Source organism: Vanellus vanellus (genome assembly GCF_965231255.1).
Source record: "Vanellus vanellus genome assembly, chromosome: 6".
NCBI lineage: Eukaryota > Metazoa > Chordata > Aves > Charadriiformes > Charadriidae > Vanellus > Vanellus vanellus.
The window spans coordinates 2,293,403-2,310,370 of record NC_138911.1 but is presented as its reverse complement, the minus strand read 5'-3'; the positions used below and the strand labels follow the sequence as shown (position 1 = coordinate 2,310,370).

The following is a 16,968-nucleotide window of genomic DNA, read 5'->3' as shown; positions in this document are numbered from 1 at the left end:
TTGCTGCGTGTTGTCAACACTGTTTTCATCACCAGTTTAAAACAGAGCACTATATGGGTTGTTCTGAAGAAAATGGAGTGAGTGACCACCTACCCAGTGAATGGGTGGAATAATTACTAAAATGATCAATAATCCAGCAAATATGAGAATAAGATGACACCATGGAACTCTAAGAAGGAAAACAGTGCGGAGGATGGAGTGGAGTAGAGACACCGCAGCCAAACTCTGTGATAGAATGGGAACTTGAGGGCCAAATGGAACCCTTGAAGGTCTTATGGAACTGATAAGCTGACTAATTGTTACCCTGAGCCAACGTTCTGTCATTTTTTGACAAAATGCTGTCCTTTGGGTGAACTTTGCTCATTATAATACCAAAACACACCTCCATCCCAAAGGCTACCCGCCTCCAAGGTGCGACCACTCTTCCTTGAGTCTGTGCCCTGAATTTTTGGTAAACTATACCTTTAAGTGAGAGGCGAGAAAATTTTACACCAATCGTAATGAAAGTATTTATGACTAGAGTCACTTAAACTCCACCTTGAAGATAAAGTATAGAAATAACCCAAGAAAGGGGGGATGTTAGGGAAGACACCATCGTGAACAAGTCAAGGATGACTCCATCAAAGACTGCCTTGACTTCTGGGATCAGTCTATGGGCTGATCCTCTCTTCCCCCCCCATAAGGACGCTTGTGGGTAAGATTCGAACACTTGGCTATACCAAGTGCTTCCCCAGGAAACTTGGAAATCTCTATAGAGTTGTTTTTATAACTTAGCCCATTTGTAACCGAGCTATATTACTGACATCTTTAGTATTCGCACGTGCTTTGTGGACAGTCACTATCACTGTCAATCCAAAAGAACTTGTGTATCTGTTGCTTCAATAAACTGCCCTGTGTAGGCAGCTGGTCGTTTGGGTTTCTCGCTGAACACAACCAAAGAGTGGCTGTGCTAGTTCATGAGCACGACTGGGCTGAAGGTACAGTCTGCTATTAGCGTATCTGGAACTGTAACAGTTTAATATATATTAATATATATATTAAACTGGACTGATAGTGGTGAATTGGGCATAACTCAGAATTTAAACCTAGCCGCACCTAGCCTCCCACCTCGGTGAGGAGTGTTAGAACGCAAGGGGGTTTATTTTCTGCCAAAACTACTTTGCCCCTTAACTCAACACTTCATTTTAGACAAAATGGCTCTATGAGCTAAGTGTAACAACCACTTGTATAACTGCTTGTCCCTGACAAAGAAATCCAGACTTACAAGAAGACAAAACTAGTTTTAGGGATATGCTTATTCTTAAAGTAACACAGCTTGTGTATATATTAGGTCTGCTTTTATACTCTGAACCTGTGACACTAATCGATGATACTTTTTTATTCATGGAACTATGTTAGGCATTAGCTTATTGTTCTACAATTTTTGGTAGAGCCCTGCCATTCTCAAAGGAAGTGACTTTACCTGCTGTGACTTCACGACTAGCCTCTGGTCAAGGTGCAGTGCGAACCCCACGTGCTCGGTGGCAACCCTGAGGAGCTGAGAAACGCAGCCTGCCCGAAAAGCCTTGCTCAGCACCGCCTGCGAACCTCAGGCTCCTAGTGAGTAGAGCTCACTCACAGACTCAGAAGGTGATGAAGGAATAAATCTGTTCCCCATCATGAAGTTCATTGCACATTCTTCCACTGCAGAAATTCCGAACTTGGTTCTATCAGTTATAACAGCTGTTTAGTGATTATAGTGGGTTTATGATTTATATGAATTATGTGGAGCCAAATAATGGCTCAACTGTGTATCGAGTTTGCAAAGCCTCAGAACTGAGGCTTGTCAGGTTTGCTCAGTCTCATCTTTTACTGGCCTGTTTGCAACTTCGTTTTATTTTGTTTAGCTGCAACAGCAGCTTTTCTGTTTGACCAAATATTTATAGCCAATTTATTTTACTTTTGGTTTGTCTTTCTATAATATGATCATATTCTTATACAGAAGCCAGTAACAGGCACTTACTTCATAGAATGGTTTGGGTTGGAAGGGATGCTAAAACTTGTCTAGTCCAACCCCCAGTGCTGGGCAGGGACACCTCCCACCAGCCCAGGTTGCTCCAAGCCCCGTCCAACCTGGCCTTGAACACCTCCAGGGATGGGGCAGCCGCAGCTCCTCTGGGCAACCTGCACCAGGGGCTCACCATCCTCACAGGAAAGAATTTCTTCATAATATCTAATCTAATTTTCCCCTCTTTCAGTTTAAACCCATTACCCCTCGTCCTATTGTTCCACTCCCTGAAAAGTCCCTCTCCACCTTTTCTGTACTCGATGTAGATTGAGATATAGCTGTCTGTTAACAAATGAAATATAGATCTGGTATGATTATAGCAGCTTTGAGAAGGGAAGGCAAAGGATGGGGCGTGAAGGGAATACAGGCATGAAGTGTTTAAGAGCACTTTGGGGCACAGGCTTGACAGTGGAGACATTATGGTTATAAACGACTCAGCCAGACCAGCATGGGGAGCGTACACATGGCTCAGCCCAACACAAAGTACAAAAAAAAAAAAAAAAAAAAAAAGAAATAAAGAAATGTAGAGGAGAGCAGCGGGCTTCAACCCATGTATTTCTTCCTGGCAACTGGGCATGCCTGGCACTGTGACAATGAGGATGGTCTAGAGAACAGTAATGGGAAACACACTATGTTATTCAACTGCAGATTGCAAGTGCTATAGCACTTAGAGTATATGTAGTTTATTATAATTTATTATGATTTAAGTGCATGTTAATTCAAAATCCTGTACAATTTCAAATGACTCCCAATAAGCATTGTATTAAGTATTAAACCTGCCACATGAGGAGTACCTTAAAAAAACCAAACAACCCCAAACAAACAAAACCCAAAGAAACCAAAAAAACTGGTCAGAAGACTTTGATGTGAAGTTTCGTGTGTGCAGCAGCACCAGTCCATAATCTGACTTGAACACATACTCAGGCTTAGAAATGCTCTTGGCCATATTTCCTCAGAGACAGCAACAAAAGAGTTTCTTCTGTTCTAAGCAGTCATCTCCTGCTAACCAGTCATCTCCTGCTTGCCCTATCCACTCTTAATGTGTCTGAACCAAAACACCAGGAAAGACCAGAAGTAAAATTCAGGTAACTTCATATCTATTGTAATCATATCCTTCAGTTCTTATTCATTGTCTTCTGCCATAGAGTCCCTTGTGGTCCCTGCTCCTCAGCTTGCTGGGAATGCAAAGATGTGGCAGGCTATGACTGGTATCATCAAGCCTTTTCTTATTTGTGTAGGTAGGCATCAAGCCAGAGCTCCCCTGAATTCTTTAGAGATCTGAGAGAGAGAAAGAGTGCAGGAGGCCATGTTACGCAGGATTGCTTAAGGGAGCATTGGTGGGGACGGGGGAAATGAGGATTTTCTGTGTGTTGATTTGTAAGAGAAGAACAAGTGAACTCTTGTTCTTAAGATTCTGGTCTCCCCTAAATCCTCCTGCAGTTTTTTGCCAAGGTGTTGTTACTTACTGCACAATGTCTGCAAAAGCCGTGAGCAGTGGCTTACATTGGTACTCAATGCCGTGCTTGGCACACAAGGACTTCACCAGAGGAGCCACCTTCCAGTAGTTGTGTCTTGGCATGGTTGGGAATAAGCTGTGAACAGGAGACAGACACATTCTCTTCCAGTGCTCCATAAGAAATATTACCATTCATTATTACTTCCCAGGAATCACCCAGCGCAGGCTGAGTAGGGTCTCTAGGTGCTCCTGGCTCTTCTTCGCCCCTTGGTGTGCTTTTAGCACAAGTAACTCATAAGACTTTCCTGCTTTCCCCCTCTGTTATTTTCCACAGCTGTCTCTAGCATCTCTGAAGTGATGTTTCTCCAAAGTGGTGCCATAAACTGGAAGAAATTACTTCCTCTCCCTGCCCCTTCGCCAGAAGTAACCATCTCCATGGCGCAGAAAAGGAGATGAGCCCATCCTTCAGTTGCACAGCTCAGTCTTTAGAGTAATAGGATAAGTAGTTAGTACACGCAGGCTTAAACTGCCATGTCAGACTAAACAGGATGCCTTAGCAGGTGCATTTTCACTGATGCTTACAAGCTACTCCTTTGGATAGACCCTGTTGCCATCTGCATGGTTTCATAGACCCTGCCCATGCTCAATTTTCACTAGTCGTTCTCGCCTTCCTGTGGGTCCAGTGGAGATCTTGATTATGATTCTCTTTAGGGTTTTCAGCCTTTTTAAAGACAAACTCATTGGTGCCCCCCAATTATTTGTAGAATGCGGAGCAAAGAAGAATAGGGAAAAGAAAAAAAGAGAGAAGAAAAAATATTTAAAGGGAAGAAAATTCTTTCTCAGGATGTGTACTCACTGATGTTCAATCTGGAAGTTCAGATGGCCAGTAAACCAGTCATTGAACAGAGACTGCTCAACATTGCACGTTGCCTGGAGCTAGAGGAGGGGAAAGGAAAGCAAAATCAGTACAGATTGGTGACGACAGCCTTCCTTGTTTGTCTCAAGAGCACAGTATGCTGTGCCACTCTCTTCTGTTGTTTTTTGTTGGCCTAAGCTGAGCTACCTCAAGCCAAGGATCTTAATTCTCCTTCAGCTTTGTGGACCAGCAGATGTGCTTAGACTGGCTAACATGGACCATGGTAAAACTAGGAGTTGGCTCTGTGCTCCTGTGCATGCGTGAGAATGGTCAAAAGTTCCTCCTCCTGGTCTTCTCAAATCTATGTCTGCAGAAAAAGCAGAGATGGCAGAGGACTTCTGTGGTGGTCAGACTTTACTGCTGGACTCCGGTAAGTCTGTCTGTGAAGAGGGAATGCCACACTGGCATTCTGCTAGTGTGAAATGGCTCAGCAAGAGCAGGACACAAACTTCCATCTCTACATAAATGGAAAAGATCTAAGACAGAACAAGGCAATAAGTGGGGAGGTGGGTATGTTTAGGAAATAGGCCTTAGACCTAGCTTTGATTTTCAGATTGCCCATGAATTTGTCATTGCTATCCTCCTTTACTGTTACCGTAACTGAATCCCGTTATCTTATTAACCTTCTCTTCACAGTTACCAACAGGTTTTCACCCTTAATGCAACAGAGGACTTGCTTGTCTTATGGCTGGAATTTGAACCTGTATGGCCACAATTCTTAAGAGTCGAAAATTTTACCTGAGTAGACACCCAGTCCAAATTGTTGTCATAGTAAATATCCATAGGGATGTGGTTCATCTGTGAAACCCAGACAAACCAGCTGCTCTCGAGCATCCTGTGCAATCAGACAAGAGGCCAGAATTCAGTAACAGATGAGCAAGTCAAGGCTGAGCCATTGATATAACAGCATAGCCGGACCTATGAACACGTGGCTGAACACCAGCCTTGCTAATCCAGCACCTGGAAGAACTTCCAGAACCTGGAAGTTTCATACTTCCCAATGAAACTCATGATTATTAAATATGTTCTGTGATGAAACTGATGTAGCCTGTTATTCATCTTGGTTTATCTGTAGCCAAGGATGAAAATGATTAGAATCAGTAAAATGATCCAAGCGGAGAGGGCATTGTCCATTCAAGCCCATGCTGCTGGGTAATGCCTGGGCGTTCGCAAGCCCAGGCTCAGCTGGTTCTGTTAAATGTTCACTTTCTCTAACCAGTAGCAGACTCGACATCCAAAGCACTGGATGTTGTGCAAGGTAGGTATTTCTCAATTTGGTCAGCGCTCAGTGAAGTTTCTTTGCTGCCAGAGCCAATGAGGTGACATAAAACTTGAACTGGCAATTGAGCAGAGGAGTCTTAGTTTAACTTTGTGGGATTATAAAACTAAGCAAAAAAAAAAATAAATAAAATAAAGGTGAACGTGGAAAGATAAGCAAAGGCAGAGAAAGGCAGGCGGGCGCAGATAGAAAGTATATGTAAGGGAATGCTGAAGAACCTTCTAAAAGAGACATTACCTGAATATAAAATAATATGCCAGGAGACTCTTTATTTCCAATAACGATCCATAAGTAAAAAAGAATCTGATATAGAAGGTCATCATCCAGGCCAAGTCCTATCAAAATCGGAGACAACAAGAAAAGACAATAATTATAAATTAAACTTGTTGAAATCTTTTTCTAAGCTTCATGTGATATGTACAATACGTTCAGTTTCTGTAGCTTTTCGCTAAATTGAATCAGCTGGAGCAATCCAAGTGAACGTAAGCTAATAACGCTTTCTTTTCACGGCTTGCTGTCATAGTCATGAATCTGAGCGTTCACGCCCAGTAAATAGATTAATGTATTAGCAAATGACTGTGCATTCAGGAACGTGAGTTGAAGATTGTATAAAATCATTGCCCAGGACTCCACAGTGAACTGAGTGCTAGACCAACGATCTCATTTTGGCTGGAAGTTGCTCCGTCCTCCTATTTTGCATCACACACGCAAGAGGAGGGAGGATGAAGCATTAATTCTGGCTGCCTGGCATAGGACGCAATGCCAAGTACATGCACACTGCTAACAAAACAACAACAGTTCTTATAAATCCGCATCCTCCTGTTCCTGACCACTACGGACCTTCCAATTTGCTTCCCAAACCAACGGAGCCAGTATACTTCATGGTTCTGCAAATGAGGCAAAGCAAGTAGAAGCCAAAACAGCCTGTTGCTTGTTTTCAGGCCTTTGTCATCAAGCTGAGGAGCATAACAGGTTTAGCAGAAAGCACGCAGAGCCACTGAAAATCCTGCACCAAACCAACCGTCGTATTCTATACCTAACTGAATGGCATATGGTGTCCCACAGCAGGGACTGAGCTCTGGGCAGAAGCTGGTTCTTGTGTTCAGAAGAAAGGTTGAAGGCCCACAACTGACTCCGTCTTGGTTGCACGAGCAGTGCTACTTACCGCCCAATACCTTTTGGTGTATGCGATGTAAAATGTGTGGCAGTGGAAGTAGGTGGGAAACAGGAGCGGAGGAAGAGCTGTAAGGGAGAATTTGTTATCACCGGTAATGTCAAGGACTGAATGACTGAAAAATAAGGAGGGCGAGACCCCGGAAACTTAATAATCCTTTTGAGTATCACAGTAACCACTTTGCAAGAAAGCAATGACTGATACGGGTTAGGATGCTCTATCAGTGCCTCCAAATGTTTCTAGGTCTGTTCGTTAATATGGTGGTGCTTACAAACCTGAAATTTTGTTTTAGGCTTTTAACTGAGGAACAGCCACAGAGGAATATTTTGAGAAATGGCTTCCACAGCCCCAGAGCTTTTCTGGCTCCCCATTCAGTTGTTCAAAGGAGGGGAACGGCAGGAATACATCTGAAATCCTCTGCCTACCAGGGATTTTGGGTTGCAAGAACTCAAACTCAACCTTCCAAATGGACATCTCACTTGTACTTAAAAAAAAAAACCAACCAAAAAAAAACCCCCACAGACTACTAGTTAAATTTGGATACTACTATAAGATGTGGTATGACATTGTAAATCAGCCACTGTGGAGGATGTGGGAGACTCGGGATAGGATTGCCTTTCTCAACCAGGCATCTCCAAGGTGCGTATCTGAGATAGGCACATCTGAACTGACCCTGCTCGTTCTATCTAGCCGCTCGAGAGAGCCGCCACTGCTGGAGTGTGGTTCCTGCCATCTTCAGAGGTCACGGTTAAAAACAGGTCAAATAAATCACACCTTGGAGGTGCCCATTTCTGCTGGGTTTTAGGGTTCAAATTCATACTGTCCTCTTTTCAGGCAAGCGCCCTAAGCAGCGGACCAGACTATCGTGGAGAGATGCAAGAGGTGTTGAAATTGTGCTGCTTTGCAGAAGGAATAAAGCTTCCCTAAGATGGGAAGGAGGGGGCAGGAGTGAGCCCAGAGATCAGGGCACTCACAGTGGAGAAATTCTGAATTTTTCCTCCCCTCGGTTTAGGCACTTTATTAGCCGTACATTATACAGCTCACAGACAGTCCCTGGAGCCCTCATCGCACTCTCACAGGAAACTTCCTTAATTAGTAAGTTAAGAGTCTTTCTCCTTTTCTCTGGCCAAATAGATGTAGACTTATTTTTGCAAAGCAGTACAGTTTTAAGGTGACCTGGGATAAGTGTACCCCACTACTTTTTCTACCCTGGAACAAACTTAAGCCATTTGGTTAGAAACTCTCAAACCAAATTAACGTGTTTCAAGTCAAGGAGGGCATAGAAACCAGATCTCACGTAGGATCGTATGATAATTCAGGCTGGAAAGGACCTCAGGGTCTCAAAGCAGCATCAGCTATGAGGACAGACCATGTTACTCGGGGGTTTTATCCAGTCAGGTTTTCAAGTCCTCCAAAAATTAGATGCAAACTGTTTATTATGTTCTTTGATGCAGGCACCTTAGGTCTGCTCAAGTCCTACGGGTCAAAAGTAGGATCTACAAGCCCCATTACTACCCCTCCTGGTATTGCAGGAGAGTGGCGATACTCACTGATGAAGAAGTATTTGTGTTGGTGGTTGTATGGCATGTACTTCTTCTTTTTGATCCCAAGCTGTGAACAGAAACAGCGAAAAAACACCGAGTGGAAACTAAGCAATCTGCAGAGGTAACTTGCCGTTTCCTATTCTTTCTTCCCCTGAGGCACTCTTCTTGCACGCTTCCCACAGCCCTCATTCCTCCTGTCTCCCTCTTGCATACCTGTCCTATTAGGTTACATACATAACACACCTCTTCTCTAAACCCTCATTCCATTAATGTAAGGCTTTAATGACTCACAGCTTTAAATCCTTCAGAGATAAACTGTTAAGTCAGCATGAGACTTTTCTCCAGTAAGGGAAAATAAATTGAGTGATTGCTGAAAAGCAGTTCTAGATACGCTTGTAACAAGCCAAAACAGAAGTAACCGCCCACAAGAAAACCCGACGTTGGTGTATGGTGGGAAGGAAACTGCTGTCACAGATACCACCACTGTCTGGGTTGGAACGGAATGATGTAGTAAAAGCTGTGCCAGAACACTTCATCCATTAAAAGGTGGTGTGATCTGTAAGTTATGATAAAAATAATTTTGAGGGGGAATAGAGGTGAATTTTAACGGGTGGGTTTCCTTGGGTTTGTGTTCTTACCACATTCATAATTCATTTGGTGAAATAATAGATATTTGAAGGCTAAGTTATATTATCAGTCAAAAATAGTCTCATGTATTTTCTCTCTTTTTTTTTCCCCACCTACTTTCTTCTCTGATCCTGTACATTTAAATGGCAATTTCATGAAGGCAAAGGTCTTCCAAGGAGAAACATATTTCACTGCTGTAGCGACTCTGACAGGGTCTCGAGAATGGCTGAAGCTGTACAACAAAATGCTGGACCCCTTTTCTCGGGTTGTTGCTCCTGGAAGTGGCCTAGCAGTGCAAGCTGAGAAGATCCTATGTGGTCAAATGACTTCTGCCCGCTGGAGTGGCCTGCCAGCGGCTACAGGGACAACCCTTGGTTATTCAGTCCTGCTGTGCCGGCTGCCTTTGGCAGCAAGGCTTCTGCCCCCTCCTAGACGGCGTAGACATGCCAAAGCCACCTGTATCTCCAAGCCTCAGCCATTAACATTAAAGTAGTAATCCCAGGCCAACTGCAGACATGCTTCATATTAATGTTTACAAGTTGTCTAATAATCATTGATTATCGAGTTGTTCAGCTAGGTCATTAAGTTGATATAACCATTAATAGACTTTTTCCTGATGGATTTTCCACCTTATATATGATGCACGTACATCACGTCTAATTTATTTACAACTATTTGTCAACTGTTCCAGAAATTTTTAAAGGAACTTAATGTGAACTGTGCACTGCTTCCAAAGGCTGAAAAAAGTAGACACAGATGAAAGCCGTCTTTTTTCAGAAACTGTCATCACATCTTTGTTTTAGATCTTTACAGTACAGCGCGCTTTTTGTTGACTAGGGTGTTCTTCCCAGTTCCCGGTACGTGAGTGTACACGTGCACACAGACACTGACCTCCACAGAGAATTTCTTCCCCAGAGTAAACAAGAAAGGGTGCATATCAATATCAGGATCTTTCTGGAAGCAGTTGGGTTTGGCATGGTGCCGGGAGTGCAGGAGAGTCCACCAGTTGGCTGATGCCCCCTGTTTTAGTGAAGAACAAAGTGTGAAAAGTACGATGCTTTTGGAGATAGATTCTCTCCAGTTCCCCTCCTTCACCCAATGTTGAACACGCGCTTTTACAGGAAAGCCATCAAATCTAAAAAGTTTTTCCAGAGTTGGATACTTACAATCAAATGGCACATCACAAACTTATGCAGCCAGTGGTTCCACTTGGTCTTCCTGAAGACTGAAAGATGTCCTAAATCATGTTGCAACCATGAAGCTTGGACCTAGAAGAGGAAAAAGACATTGGGAGGGGAGAAAAACAGGAATCGAGACCAGGACAAAGCCACACCTGTCCTTTGCTTTGAAATACCAAGACCTGTTTCTCAGACACTGCTCCGAAGTCACAATTGGAAAGGAACTGTGAAATCCTGATACTTTTAAGACTTCCCCCAGAATATATCTTGCTGAAAGAATCCCAGACTAGGTTTTGTGGGAGCTCCCCATGTGCAGAATTTCTTCTTTACATCTTCTGTGCGTGCAGCAGTTGTCGTCTTATGAAAAAGGAGAACTATACCAACTAAGGAAATAGAGGACTAGAAAACTGCAATAGTATTATGTGTATGAAAGTTGACGCGAGTCCACATGTACGTGCTGTGGACTTAGTTGCTTACCTGGGAAATGGTCAACACCACCAGAGAGACAATGAAGGGCATTAAGGATGTCCCAAAGTAGAAGAGAATGAGCCAAGCAGCAGTATCCAACAGGAGGATGTGAGCGAGGTGCAGGAAGAAGAAGAGTTGATTTGGCTTCAGGAGTCCCATTTTCTCAACTGTAGCACGCAATTCACGGAAGTCTTTCACCAGCATTTTCTGTGGGAAGCAGCAGTGTTACCTGTTCCCTGTTTCTAGAGTGTAGCACTGCAGCCTCAAAAGCCAAGGACCACTTAAATGGAGGGAAGAAAGAGCAAAGGATCTGGCCAAACGGGCAAGACCTGGGCTTGCACCTTAGTCAACTTTATCATTGCTCTCCTACAGCTTCTCTGTGCCTTTGCCTGATAAGGTACGTAGAGCAGACCGAGCAGCAGCCAGCACAGAGCACCGTGTCTGTACCCTCAACCCCTAAGACTGTATCTTTGGTACTTCCATCATCATCTTGGCAGGTAGCGGAGGGCTCAGGTGGAAGGTGTGCTGTATGTGCATGAACATAGCATGCCATCTTGTGGTAGGCCTTTGGAATGAAAGTAGAATTCTGCCACCAGTTCCAAGGGATCGATACATGTTTTCACTTTACCCTTCCCAAGATTAACAGGAGAGGGTTAAATACCTGTATGAAAATGGCACCTACGGCCCAGCTGGCCTCAGGCTGCTGGGCCCTCAGGAAGGCGGGTGGAAGAAGAAATAAGCACAACAGAGGTGCTAGACCAACCCACCTTTTGGCTTTGCCAGCTCTGCTGGTGCCTCCCAAGCCTGATTCCTGTCTCCATGCAACCCAAGGAGCTTGCCAGCCTACACTCAATCGTTTTGGGGAAATGGAGTTTGCATGGAGCAAGGCACACACAGGCTCTGGTGCAGGTCAGCTGTGGGATCGAGAAGCAGGCAAGGCATGGGGTAAGAGGGTTCATGAGGTTCCCACCTATGTAGGAATTGTGGCTGTGCCTTTCTGGGACAGCCAGACTGCTCTGAATTGTGTTGTTAGTGCCTGAGTTACGTGGGGCCGTGTATCATCTTCAGCATGCAGCGAGGAACTATGCAAAGGAAAAGTCAGGCCAGGCTAGGAGGAATGGGGAAAAGATAGTCTTGGGTGGTGGGAAGCGATGAGGACCATACAGCCCAGGGAATATTTGTACTCTAAGACATTCCTGTTCTGTTGTCTGTGCCTCTCTCATGAGGTTTTCTTTGACATACCAATTGTTTACCCCCATAGTGCCATCAGCAGTGCTGCTGTGAATGATCGTGCAGTTGGACCTTGAGACAGCTACAAGAAGGCTGTCCAAAAGCGCAATGCCAATAGAGCCCGTGAAACTTAATTCAAGGCTAAAACACTCTATTTGCAGTCTCTCCCTACAGATACCTACAACAGAAGGGAGTATAGTCTGAAAATTTGCTATCAGCTGGAAAGAATTGTTTAATTTTTGATTAGCTCTTTCTCAAAGCAAGGGGAAAGAAGTTGAGAGCTGTGATATTCATGAGAGCAAAACAAGGCTCTGCTATTTATGTAGAGTTGCTGTGATAAGAAAAATTCATCTTCAGGAATCTTTGAACCACATAATGTGGCTTTAGACTAATATTCGTGTATTGTTTCTAAGTAGTAGCACAAAAAATTGTGAAGAACCTGGATCCTATTGTTCCAGGAGCTACGCTGATACAGAAGAACAACATCTAATCTCAGAATATTTCTCTTTATTCTATCTTTGTTCTGATTTATGAGAATAGACTTACATTTTTAGTGGGCTCAATACTGGGTTGATCTGGTGCCAGCTCCCCAATCTGCAGTGACTTCAAGTACTTGCTCACCAGCACCTTGTCAACATGGAATGCTACAAAGGCATCCTGCAAGCACACAAGAGTAAAGGAAGAGGTAAGAAAAACAAATTCTATGTTAATAACCTCAGTCTGCTGTGCACAGTAAGACGTTCACTGTGGAAGAACCACAAAAGCAAAGCTGCCTGGCTTACCTTTCTGTCTCCTCGAGTTTTGTTGACCTTTTTCTTCTCGTGTTTGTCCTGTCCTCTTAAATGAGATCTTATTTCAGGTGGCAATGGAAGAGGTCTGACTTCCACTACTGCAATTACTACAGGTATGCAAGCTCCATAATATGAAATGGAAGGAATCTCCAGCGTACGTCTAAAGCAGAGTCTAGTTCCCTTGCCTTTCTTCTTCCTCCTCTTCTCAACCCCCATATTAGTGACTTTTCCACCTTCCTGGACATCCAGGTTCCCAAAAGACCTTTCTTATCAGTGGAGCAGAACATTCTTTGTTGTGCAATTGGTCAAAGTCGTTTTCTAACTCACCTCATTCCTTAACTCTGCTCTTCTACCCTTTGTGAAAAAACACCCCAACAAAAAGCAGCAATAAAAGGACTCCTCTTGGTAGTTTTGCGCAGTGTCACCCTTACTAATATTGTGGCATTAATTATACATTAATTATACATGTTTTTCCACTCCTCGGGTTTCTTTTCTTACTGAAAACCTCCCTCATTTTTCATCCTCTCCTAAGTTACCATCTTCAAAGCTCTATGCTCTTGGTAAAATCTTCCAATCAAACTAAGATCATTTCTTAGTTTTTCATAATATACATTCAAAAGATTAAGTTACTTGTTCCAAGATGTACAGGTCTCGCTAAAGCCTTAGGGATTTTCTTGATAAATGCTTCTTTCACTTTTTTTTTTAGTCTCTGCCTCCCAGACTAACTGAAGAGCCTGTTGAATTCACACAGTCTCTTCGTTGCGCAGAGCGGTTTCACGAGGGGTTTCTTACTTCACCCACAACGTCCTGGATATATTCCCACAGCAACTCAGGGTGGATATAACCACGTTTACTCCAAACCAGACACTTCACCCATAATCAGGCTACACAGGAGAGCGCAGAAGTCCGCACGCTGATTTACCCTGCTTCTGTCAGAGGCTGACTAGTGCCAGCGTGGCTTTCTTGGTGCTGGATTGCACGAACCTGTAGCAAATAGTCCACTTTTTACTCCCTTCCACTGGTTTTGCGGAGGCCAAGATACACAGCTTGCGAGTGTGCAGAGTCCGAGCAGGGCAGGATGCTCCAGTATCACATGTATCAGTGATACTGATAGCAGTTTGCCGTGGAATAAATACATATTCTGAATATTGCGGTGATGCTGTTGTTACCCAAAAGCACTGAGTTGGTGAAGAGTTCTGTGTTCTTCAGCATCTCTGGAGCAAAGTAAAACCCCTTCCTATTAATTTCACTTACAGCTGGAGTTTTATCATATATGCTTAAAGAGAGAGAGGGGGAAATAACCCGGTGTTTTTCCATTATGGTGCACAGCTTATTTGATGTGCTTCAATTTCTCGTGTTCCAGTTTGTGCCCGTTGCCCCTTGTCCTGTCACTGGGCACCACTGAAAAGAGTCTGGCCCCGTCCTCTGCACACCCGCCCTTTAGATATTGATAAGTGTTGATGAGATCCCCTCTCAGCCTTCTCTTCTCCAGGCTGAACAGCCCCAGGTCTCACAGCCTTTCCTCATCAGAGAGATGCTCCAGTCCCCTGATCATCTTTGTAGCCTTCCACTGGACCCTCTCTAGCAGATCCCCATCTTTCTTGAACTGGGGAGCCGCAAACTGGACATGGTACTCCAGATGTGGCCTCACCAGAGCAGAGTAGAGGGGAAGGAGGACCACCCTTGACCTGCTGGCCACACTGTTTTTAATGCACCCCCAGATGCCATTGGCCTTCTTGGCTGCAAGGGCACATTGCTGGCTCATGGTCAACTTGTTGCCCACCAGGCCTCCCAGGTCCCTCTCTGCAGAGCTGCTTTCCAGCAGGTCAACCCCCAACCTGTACCAGTGCGTGGGGTTATTCCTCCCCACCTTGCCCTGCCTGTAAGCAACCACTGTCATCCACAGTAGCTGCAAAAGCAAGATCAGGAGATAAGAGTAATCCTAAAGACTTTTAGCTGGACAGACGGTTACAGTCTGGTTGCCCCATGGGCTAAGCCCATATTTACCCGTTTCCGTAGCAAGCTTGCATGTAGCTTTGACACCACACATCACCGATGATGCTATATACCCCTGACCGTGCTCCTGACTCCTGAGCCCCGCCAAAGTCCCCAGCGAAGTCACCTCCTGAGCTCTCGCTGCATGATGCTTACCAGGTACCTGTCTCCTCCTCCTCCTCCTCCCCACATCTCAAAGCCAGCCGGTACCAAACACCTCCCCATCACCTCCGCTCACCGTGGCATCCTGCCCGGCGTGGCTACCGAGGAGCCGGGCGCCCCCGGGGTGCCGGCGGTAGAAGTGGCTGATGTTGTACACCTTCCTATCGATCACCAGCCACCGCTGCTGCGGGGGGGGTCCCCCTCCGCTCTGCTCCCGGATCTCATCCCAGGTGAAGCACTGCGGAGCCCGCCCGGCCACGGGGTCCCCAACCCGCTCTTCACCCACCTCCCCAGCCCCCCACAGCGGAGCCATCCTCCCTCCGTCCCTCCTGGCCAGCTCCGGCATCCCGCTCCCACCATGGCATATAAGGGAGGGATGGGGTGGGGGTGGGGGGACACGCCCCGGCCACACCCTCCTCCTCTCCCCCACCCCCGGGGAGATTGGTGGGTGCTGGGCTGCGGGCAGAGCTCTGGGTTTCACCCCAAAACTGCTCCTTCCCCCGCAGCGCAATCCAAGTATGCATTTAAACACGTGGAAAACATTAACTGCTCATTAAAAAAAAAAAAAAAAAAAAACAAAAAAACTTAAAAAAAAATTTTTTTAGAATGAAAGTATCTTCTCGCTTCTAGCTGGACACCACAGAAATTGGTCTTGTGTAGTGCTCGCAGTGGGACAAAATCCTCCGGTCACCAGAAGCTGTAACAGTTCCCCTTGCCGGACAAACAGAAGACGCGAGAAAATAAGTCTGTGTCCAGGTCTGTTCCTGTCTGCCTGTTCAGGAGCTTACCGAAAGTAACCACAGGTAAGGAGTATCTGACTGCTTTGGGGTTTTTTGTCTCTCATCTAACCTGTTCTCTTCCCAAGACACCTCAGATCAACCTGCTGTTAACCAGAGAAATAATATCACTCTGCGGCTTAGTTGAGACGTTACAGTCCATGAACCCCTTCAGAAGAAACACAAGTTATGCACATTCTTATGCCTAATTAAAAAACAAAAGTAAAAAAAAAAAGTTATACCACGTTCTGGTGGTATATCGTGAAACAGCTTTTTCTTCCCCTCCCCCTGCCCCTTCTCATTTGTAAAATTACTAAGCAAACTATTGACTTGGGGACTCCGGGAAATTAGTGTTAATTGCAAAACAATGCTTGGTTCACCTCTTTCCTATCTTTTTAAAGCAGTCATAACATTCCCATAATTTTGTCTTTTCAAAACAAACCACGAAGTCTTGAAAATATTATAAAACCGCAACTGAGTCAATTATTTCTTTATTCCATAGAAAAACATACGTTAAAAGCCACATCAGCATGAACACAGGTGGAGGAGCCCACAACTAGCGTAGAGTTTTCAAAGCATCTGGTCAAAACTGAAATGAATTTGTCTGCGTTACTAACTTTTGGTGGTTTGCAGTATTTAATTCGAATGAATTCCTACATATTTCTAACCCCTTTCACACATCTACTTGCGGTTTATTTATTTTTTTTTCCCCAGTACTCCTTTGCTTTTGAGGCTGCTTGGGCTAGTCAAGTTCTCACTTGATGATAATTCTGCAGGCTGTATTTCAAGGGAGAAATGTTGATCCGAAGAACCGGGAGAAATCTCATATAGTTATCACAGTTCAATTGCTTAAATAGCGTTTATGACTCTTCCCCTTTATAAGAAGGTGTGAAAAGACTAAAGTCGATTTCTCAGCCCAGCTCCCCACAACAGCCAACGAAATAAGATGCTTTAAAAAGAAGTTTAATAGTCGTTGCCGTCGACCTGTTTCTTTGCTTCTCCCCTGTCGTGGTAGGCAGTCAGAAAGCAACTTTTCCTTCTCGTTCCTGGGCTTTGCCACCCCTCAGGTTCACGTTTGGTACTTTTTAACAAAATATGTTATTATAACATTTGAGATAAGCCATCTCCAGTGCACCAGTACACACCTCTGGGATTACAGCAGAACTTGTTCCTTTTAGCTTCCCTCCTACACTGAACGCTCAACACTGAATATTCAGCCAAAAGGAGGAAGAATTCAGCCCCCTTGTCCTGTGTCCCTGCCTCCTTAGCTGCTTTTTCTGCCCCTAAAATCCTGCACAAAGCTAAATAGCTTCAAGAACACGACT

At 44.6% G+C, this 16,968-nt stretch overlaps 1 protein-coding gene across 1 annotated transcript; it reads right to left on the bottom strand.

Moving 5' to 3' along the window:
• Positions 1–3,273: 3,273 nt before the first annotated feature.
• Positions 3,274–15,213, bottom strand: LOC309673303 (acyl-CoA (8-3)-desaturase-like; the record flags this gene model as incomplete). Its single annotated transcript, XM_082485044.1, has 12 exons — positions 3,274–3,325; positions 3,514–3,639; positions 4,360–4,439; positions 5,158–5,254; positions 5,936–6,033; positions 6,864–6,940; positions 8,423–8,483; positions 9,935–10,063; positions 10,210–10,311; positions 10,699–10,896; positions 12,466–12,576; positions 14,944–15,213. The coding sequence occupies 12 exons, from the start codon at positions 15,211–15,213 to the stop codon at positions 3,274–3,276; spliced, it is 1,401 nt and encodes a 466-aa protein (XP_082341170.1).
• Between the last annotated feature and the right edge of the window lie 1,755 nt (positions 15,214–16,968).